The 9,597-nt window shown below is 31.9% G+C and overlaps 1 protein-coding gene across 1 annotated transcript in view; it reads right to left on the bottom strand.

Annotated features, from left to right (window-relative positions):
* KIFAP3 (kinesin associated protein 3) overlaps positions 1–9,597 on the bottom strand; it is a 143,836-nt gene that overhangs the window by 60,668 nt on the left and 73,571 nt on the right. The window contains exons 13-16 of the mRNA XM_023510720.1: positions 3,801–3,909; positions 2,455–2,567; positions 1,867–2,032; positions 1,113–1,238 (exon numbers count right to left, since the gene is read on the bottom strand). Of these exons, the coding sequence (XP_023366488.1) occupies positions 1,113–1,238; positions 1,867–2,032; positions 2,455–2,567; positions 3,801–3,909 (514 nt within the window). The remainder of the gene's footprint in view (positions 1–1,112; positions 1,239–1,866; positions 2,033–2,454; positions 2,568–3,800; positions 3,910–9,597) is intronic.

Below are 9,597 nucleotides of genomic sequence, written 5' to 3'. Positions count from 1 at the left end.
ACAGCCGCCCGCCACAACGCACAGCTATTTTTTGTTGCAGTTTGGCCAGGGCAAGGTTTGAACCTGCCACCCTGGGTATATGGGGCTGGCATCCTACTCACTGAGCCACAGGCATAGCCTGATATAAAACATTTTGATCATCACAGAAAGTTCAGAGGACAAAAACCCTCTTGATCTGTAAGGGAATATGATGTTTAGAATCAACTTCTAAATGAACTCTCTTACTTATAAATCAAGGTATAAAAAGAGGGTTTCAGAAGAGAGGGCGTCCAACTCAAACACAAAGCTCAACAGAAAGAAGAAAAATGATAGATTCCAGTACTCCTCCCTTATCGGTGTTCTCCCTCTGCCTTGGTTTTAGTTACCTGCAGTCAACCAGTCTGAAAATAATAAATGAAAAATTCCAGAAACAATTTCTAAGTTTTAAATTGGGTGTCATTTTGGGTAGCATGATGATATCTGTCACCATCCCATTCCATCCTACCTGGAACTTGAATCATTCCTTTGTCCAGTGTATCCATGCTGTATACATACCTACCCATTGTCACTTGGAAGCCATCTAGATTATTAGATCAATATTGGCAGTATCACAGTGCTTGTAGTCAAGTAATCCTTATTTTACTTAATAATGGCTCTAAAGCACAAGGGTATAGATGCCAGCATATTGTTATAGTTGTTCTATTTTTAGTTATTATTGTTAATCTCTTAATGTGCCTAATATAAATTAAAGTTTTGTATAGGAAAAATACAGCATACATAAGTTCAGTACTATCTGTGATTTCAGGGATCCACTGAGGGGGGGTCTGGTGACCATTATATTAATTTGTTGAAGGTTAGTGAGAGGGGAACACTATCTGAAAAATTGGTCCCGAATTGTTTTACTATAACATTCTTACTTGGCAACCTAAAGCTCTTTGATATTACTCTATCCAATCCCAGTTAGCTCTATTTAATTCATTTTTCTTAACTATAGATCATTTAAGTTTCTATAAAATGATTAATGTAACAAGATAAATATTATTTTATGATTGCAGATTCTACATTTTATATTTGAAAATTTAAACTAGTAATCTGTTGAGACGTTAGCATGACAATAAATTAAGATTATTTACCATTTAGCAATTCAATGAGTGCAGGGATTATTCCAGATTTGGCTAGCAAGGCAGCACAAGAGTCATCCATGGATACAGTGCCAATCATGATAACCACTTCTAAAACAAGGTCATCTTCTGCAGCACCTAGTAAAGTCAAACCATAGAAAGTGTTCATTGATGTCTTGATCCAAATTCATTTATATTATCAAAATTTTAATGCACAGAAAAGACACCTAAACATATTAAATCAATTCTTTCAAAGCGCTGATAAATTTATCTTTTTTCTAAATTTTCAGGCTCACTGATGACAGTTTTTGGTGATGGGGGCATCAGAGAAGTGGAATAAGTCTTTGACAATATGATTGAATGACAATGGAGACAGAGAAAATAAAGACTCATTTGAATGCTTCAAATAACTTTGTGCTTGTGTATGTGTACTTTGTGCTTGTGTGTATGTGTACTTATACATACAGGTGGATAGCATTTCTTAATTTAAAAAAGCAGAATTTAACCCCTTCTCCCCCCAAAAAACAAGAAGAAAGGTAGAATAGGAAAGGAAAACTAATATTAAGAAAACACAGTGTTAGGAGAAAGAAAGAGAACATAAATATAAGAGATCCAGTTACCACCATTCTGGGAGAACAGAGTTGTGGAAAGAAAAGGTTTTCCTAGTATATAATACTGTAGTCCCACAATACTGCTGTAGCAGTCTTATCCATAACAGTAAGAAATAACTTAGTGATTATGAAAAAGTGAAATACTTAGCACAAACCTGGTTTTAATTTATCCTTGAGGTATGGGACCAACTTGTACTCTTTAAGAACCAATTCCCAGTCTAAGTCTGGAATGGTCAAATTTGCAAGAGTTCCCAAACATTCAATAACAAATTCCTCCTCCTCATCATTAGAGATCTGGGCTGCAAGATCCCCAACATAATCCTGAAAAAAAATAGAAGTTTAGTACAAATTTAACATATTTTTTATTTAGTCTAATAATTAACCAATAGGAGTCTAGCAATTTAACTCACAGGAAGAAAAAAAATCAGCATCAGATGTGATTCTCTGGTTTTAACAATCTTGATCTAAATGCTAAGAAAGCCTACGGTGAACTGGTTAAAGGAATGAAGACTGTAGTGGGGCAGGTTAAAGGGAACAGGAGTAGGGACTGCAAAACAAAACCAACATGGAAACACAGGTTGAGAATTCTAGGAGCTAAACTAACAAAGTCTCTAACAGAAGAGTCCATTTGGATCAGGAGTTAATATATGATGAGAGTCCAGTAAGAGTTATATTACTAACTATAGCAATTTAAATCTTCAATTCTCATTCTATGGTAATAGAAAGCCAAAAGTTATATTTACAATAAATAAATTTTTAGTTGGTCCATCATGCTGGGAAATGTTTCTAATCATTTTCATCAGCAATGGATCCTTGAACTTCAGAGCCCTCTTCATGAGCATCTTCAGCCCATTTCCTAAAATAGAAAGTTCCCCCAATAAAATTAAGGTTTTAACTTAAGTTTAATAACATTTGTTTAATTTTCAAAAAAATCCACAATAATTTATATTAAGTAAAATGCATAAATCTTAAGTGTGCAATTTGATTATATAGGTAACACATATATATACTTATGCAACCCACACTACATATCAACACATGGACTATTTCTACTCCCTCCAGAAAGTTCCCTTGTGCCTCTTTCTCTCAATTCTGTTACCCAGATACAATCACTTTTCTTCTGTCCTCTTCCTCTTCTCGTTCTTATTTTAAAATACATCTCAGTTTTGCTGTTCTAGAACTTTATATAAATAGAATCACACAGTATATGTTCTTTTGTGTCTGAAATATGCAGCAAAAGTATTAAAAAATTAATACTTTTGACCTAGAAAAATATACTTTTAGGAATTTATACTAAGAAGATAAAATGAAAAATTGCAAAGATTCAGAGAAAGGATAATTACTGCAGCATTGCTTGCAACAGAAAAAAAGTGGCAATAAACTGTATCTAAAATAATGAAATAAAATCCTTTACTGGACAATTTTGCAGCTATTAATAAAATTATGTTTTATAAAAGTAATCACATGAAATGATATTCTTCAAGATATTACTAATATTAGAAGAACACATAACTATATATAGAGGAAAAACATTTTATATTTAAAAATATACAGAATCACTACATTAAAATTTTACCTATGATTATCTGCAGACAGTAGGAGTAAATATTTTAGTTATTTACCATTTGCTCACTTGTGTTTTCTATAACAAATATATTACTTTTTCGATAAGGAAAATAGTACTAGATAGACTCTGAAACATTATAATTTATGACAAACCATTTTACCATTTACTGTTTCTAATACTATTTTAGAAACAGTAATCTAATACATTAGGATTTTATTGCCCTACGCTGTAATACACTGCTTTACAAATAAAAAGTTTCATTTTATCTAGAAAATGTTTACAAAATCAAATTTCAGTTAAGGCTAACTGACCATAGTTTATAAAATGTTACTGGAGGGTAAGTGTCTTCACTCATGACATAAGAATATTTTATCTGACCTTTAAAGATAATAGCCATAGGATGTATTTGAAAATAAGATGTACATATCCCCTGTAATTTTTAATTCCTTATTATCTATTTTCCATCCTCTTCCAATTACCAGATTCTTAAAGAGGTTACCCAGCAAGCTCGACAGCACTGACCTTCACAAATAAGTTGTACATTCCTCTTATTAGCAGCAAGATTAATGCAGAAAGAAATGAGTTCCAAGTCAATTCGTTCATCTGAACATTCAAAGAGCATCTTCATTAACTAGTAAAAAATACAGGGCATGTTTTACTCAAAAAACAAAAAGAAAAAAAAAAACCCAGAAGGAATATTTGATCATAATGTGTTATCTTAGATTGTACATTAGAAATAATATAATACAATATAGATTTTGACACATAAAACTGACAAGCTTTCACTGTTTAATAACTAAAAGAATAGTTAAGAAAGCATTAGATGCTCTGCCTCTGCACTAAATACAAACTTCCAAGTACAGTAGCGAATACAAGAGAAATAAACTTTTGCTTTAAAGAATCAAAAAAATTTAGTTTGGGAGCAGTGAATTCCAAGCAAAGACAATAGCTCACAATGCAGGAAAGAACAGTACTCTACTGAAGAACTAAAAGAAAGTAAGCATGTTTAGAGAAATGGAAACAGTGTTGAGAGGTAAAAAGGTAATAGCCAGATCATGCAGGATCTTGAAGTACTGTATTAAGGATTTGGGGCTTCATCCTAGGGCTAATGAGAAGCTCTTAAAGGATCCTAAACAAAAAAGTGTCAGGAAAAGATCTGCATCTCAAAAAGATCTGGCCAGGAAGCATACAGATTGAAACAAGAAGAAAATGTTGGAAACCATCTAGGAGGCTAAAGGAAAAGTCTCAGTGAGATGATGGCTGCCTGGAGTAAGTACAGAGATGGGGATAAAGATAAAATGATTGATTGGAGATATACTTAGAGAGCTACAATGAAATTTAATAACTGGCTAGATGTCGGCATTAAGGGAGTGGAGATGTCAAAGATAACTTCTAGGTTTCTGCAATGGACATGCCAGGTAGTGATAACGTCTACTAAAAAAAGAAAGCTTGAGTAGGATAAAACTTTACAGAGAAGATAGTGATTTTGGTTTTAGGTATATTGAGTTCAAATTGCCTAAGTGATAGTCTAGCCTAGACATTCAGTAGGAAGTTATAAATGCAGGCCTGAGTTTAGAAGAAATGGTTGGACTGTAGGTACTTTTGTAGAAATTGTCATATGATTGATATGACTGATATTTTAAGGATACATGGTCGACACATAGAAATAAATATTTCTAGGTGCTAGCAATGAACTGGAAACCAAAATTAAAAAACCCATACTACTCCAATTGTTAGATAGAATTCTAACAAAATGCACTGATTGGGATGAAAATTACAAAACATGGCAGCATGTGAACAGCTGGCATATATCCTGTCCTTCCACAGGGCAGAGCTTCAGTCACAAATGTCACCACTAATGGACTCTCCAGGTAAAGAATCATCAAAACTTAATAATGTTACAGAATAAAGAGATTCTATGGCAAAGAGAAAATAATATTAATTTATTGTATATACTTAACAGATCTCACTCTTGGCCAATAACAATTAAGTTACAAATAAAGTTTCTAATAACAATTACATTACAAATTAATAAAAATGTAGGTGATAATCCTCTAATGAATATAATTATGTTTTTCATACTATAATACAAAACTTACTATAGATTTCTTCCAAACTACTACTGACATCAAGAAACATTTTTACAATAATGAAATCTGTTGTGATGAAAGAACTCCTTTAATAAGACCAAATACTTATTGCTCACAAAAATTATTTACTTCAAATCAGCCTTTGTAGTATGAAAATTGCCCTTAAAAATGAGGTTATTGGTTATTTTTTAAAAAAGTAATTTTGAGGTTAAATCCTGTATAGAAATAAATGATCAGGAGCTAGATTTTTAAAAACTAATGGCTTGAAAACTTATCCAACTCCCATCCCCCAAATCAAGAGAAATTAGGACTAAATATGAATGGAATGTATAATGATATGGAATTAGTTTTCATAATAAGAAAGAGAAACAATTCAATTTTAATTAGAGCATTCAACTTTAAAAATAATAGTTTAGCTCAAATTCCCCATGCAACATTATATCTCTGCTATCATGGCACTTCAAAAGTAAGTGTAATTGCTGACAACTAGGAAATATTAAAACTAGATTTTTTTCTGTTTTAACCTCATCCATTGTCATCTTTTACTAATTTAACAGGAAAGCACTAAAAGGGCTTCAGCCTGTACAATGAAGAAGCAATAGTGTTCAATCAGACAAGTCCCATATTGAGTATCAGATACCAAAGACCCACGACTGAAATCACTGTGTCTAGACTCTCTGGCACCTGACTTCACTTATTTACCAGTGACCAGAGGCCAACCCCCACAGCTCTCTGTGTTCACATATACCTCTGCCATCCCCAGCCCCCCGATCCACACATCTTTGAATGATTATGCCAGAACTGTGCATGCCTCAGGAATCTCTTCTGACTGGCTACTCCCTAACTCTCCTGTTTGAAGTGATGCTCTGGTTTCTGAACTTCAGCAGATAATGGCAGGCAAGAGCAAAGGGGGCTGTCAGAAAGGACGTTTACCAGCATTCAGCTAAAAAGAAGCATGTAGATCAAAGAGGGGCCAAATAGGACAACTGTGGTGGAAAGCATGTGGATCACTATGAAGATTCTTGCACATTGTTCTAGGGTCAAATATTAAGTAACACTATGACATCACTACCTAACCATGTACTTTGATTGGCCATTCTATTAGCAATAAATACTTTTATAAGCATCTGGATGGCATTTGCACCTATTTAAACAAAACATGCATCTCAGAGGCCTAAATAACAATGAACTGTTAATGTGTACTTTTAACTATTATTAGAATACAACCATTAACTCCTGGTTATCCCCAAGGATGGTTACCTGAAACAATCTACCCACTGAGACCATTAAGATCATGTATAAAGAAAAACTTGACCCGGCCCCCAAATTTCACAGAACAGTGATATAATAGGAGAAGAAAATTAGAGTACATTGGATAATTAGAGGCAATAGAGTACAAAGGAAGCAAAGCAATATAATACTGGGAGAGATTATGAGGCATGTTGTATATATAATCACCTACTCTGGTTGGTAAATATTTTCTAAAAGTGAACTCTAATCTAATTATAGGTTTATCCTATAAAACACATATAAGAAAGGCAATATTTAAATTGGGCCATGAACGGGGCCCAAATGATAAGATTTGACTGAGAATACCTTGCTTTTGTACAGTGTTTTACAGTTAATAAAGCACCTTCAAACATATTATCCAATGTAGTTAATGAATATGACTACACTCCACATTCTTTTTGATCACTGGATTGATTATGAATCACTAGGAGCCACTGTTTTTTTCTTACCTTCAGACTTGTTTTTGAAAAATTCATTTGTACTACTTGAGTATCTTTACTAAGCAAAAATTAATGTGCATAATTTCAAAAAGAATAGAATATTACATTAATTCTAAGACATTCCAACCTTGGATATGATTTTTTTTAATAAGTAGTTTAATCAATTGCTGACACAAAAGAGTATAAAGCCTTACTGACATAAACTTACTTCAAGTAGCCAATACCCACGAAAGGAGTATTTTCTTAATTACTGAAAGAAACTTGGAAATTTCATTGAATTTCTGACTTGCTTTCTATGACTATTTTATTCTGTAATGAACCTGGCACTGGGTAGCAGTGAAAACATTATCAACTTTTCCCTAAATACATCAAAACTAGGCGCTGTGAAGTACAAGTTAAAGGCAGGATAGTACTTTAGGAACAAGAATATTCTAGAATATCATTTTGTTTCCTCAAAATATTGCTTTACACTAAAAGTTTCAGGATATTTACAATGTAATTTGGTAACATAACCCCACTTACGAGCTGAAAATTCAAAGCAAAAAAAGTAGGAAAACCCCCCAAAACCTTGACCCCTGAATAAGTTTTAGAAAATTTTGTTCATGAAACAGAGATCACAGATATTCTAAAAACATCAGTGCCGACATGTCTGATGTTAGAAAACTGTCATATAAGAACATATGCATAGAAATTGTTCTTGAAATGTCATGTATGGGAGAACTTTCTACTTACAAAGTTTTAAATTGCAGTATCAATGTCTAAAAAGTAATCTAGACAGACTCTTGTTTCTGTTTTTTTTTCATTTAAAAAGTTTTACATTTTTATATTTGAGATTATATATTCTAAAAAGAGTAGGATAACTTCAAATTGAAAGTTCAGTGTAGTAAGTTTGCATTTATTTTTCTTCTATTTAATGTTATTCCCTTTTAAATCTAAATCTGGATATAAACAACCTCAGCAGGAATATTATTCTTTTCTGGCTGCTCTCCAATTCATATCCTGCAGTCAATGAAGTTCTGACTCTAAATGGGATTGGGAAAAGAGCACCCTTTGAAACTGCAAAGCAGAAACCTTTAGAACATATGGAGTGAGACCGTAGTAAATCGCCTGTAATCTCCCTTTGACACAGCTACTCTTTCATTGAAAACTTGTTTGACAAAGAGTTTGATTATACTTCCCATTGGCTACAGACTGACATGCATTATCTTTATACGAAGCTCTGTCTTGTTAGATTAAGATGTGCTGTATTTTCTCTCAGCAATGTCTACTTCCTATAAACAAGCATAATTATCCCCTGATATAAAAGTCTCTAAGAAATTACCCTTGAGAATTTATTAATTTTTTTAATGGCATGTAGGTAAAAGGTTAACATTCTGAAAAAGCAAATTCAATTTTAGGATTATTTCACTAGTCTAAAATAAATACAAGGACAGTTAATCAGAATTAACAAAAAGAAATTATGATCTATTTAAAAAACTAAATGGGACTTTATTATGTCACTATCAATTGTTTTTCAAGTAACAAACATTTTATAACTTTGTTTCTAGTAGAAGTCTTAAATTACTTCAATAAGTATGACTTGTTCATATTCTTTTAATGTGTTTTTAAAAATGTGATTTTTATTGTATATTATCCTGGTTTTTTTATATCTTAGAAAAATCTTTTATAAAGATGTAATATTAAAAATTAGCACATAGTGCTTTAATCATTAGATATTTAAATTAGTGCCATGTGATTTAATGAAAATGTCACAATAGTCATTCTAAGATTAATTCCCGAAGAGAAAAATCATTTATGTAGGAATCTCTACCTTTATAACAGTCTACGTAAAAAAAAATAAAATAAAATAAAAAAAAATCAGTAAACTTTTTCAAGACAAATAGATCAACCATATGAAATAAGCAACTAAGTTTTAGCAAAAATCTTTCCGGAAAATGGTGCTATAAAAATGAAAGAATTTTGATGAAGCATTTTCCCATCACAGAATATAAACAAGTTAAAACTATCACCTATAAACAAAATTAAAAGGTTAAGTTGCAAACTTGGGAAATACTTGCAATGTAACAAAAAGTTAAAATAGTTATTATATACACTGATCTTATTTTCTAACGATAAAAATATCAACATGCCAACAGAAAACTGTGAGGAACACAAATGATTTGTAACAAGAGTATAGATAGTAAACGTGAGAAAATGTCCAATTTCACCAATATTCATAAAAATGCAAATAAAAAATAATAAAACACATGTTTAGACAAAATATTCAGTGTTAAAAGTGAAATGTTAACTGGAAATACAAATTTATTTTGTATTTATTTGTACTAATACCTTTATTATAAGATATTTTGACTAAAACATGTCAAAGATATGAGTGTCCATCTCTTTTGACTTGTTATTCTACTTCTAGGCATTTAAACTATAGAAAAAGTCAGAGATGTGAGTAATAATTTACAAGTGTGATATTTTATTCCATATTCTTTTCATTTGCTTACATATTCT

Source organism: Otolemur garnettii, unplaced genomic scaffold, assembly GCF_000181295.1.
Source record: "Otolemur garnettii isolate 467f Iridium unplaced genomic scaffold, OtoGar3 scaffold00016, whole genome shotgun sequence".
Classification (NCBI taxonomy): domain Eukaryota; kingdom Metazoa; phylum Chordata; class Mammalia; order Primates; family Galagidae; genus Otolemur; species Otolemur garnettii.
Note: the sequence above shows the minus strand (reverse complement) of the source record. Positions and strands in the feature narration are given on the sequence as shown.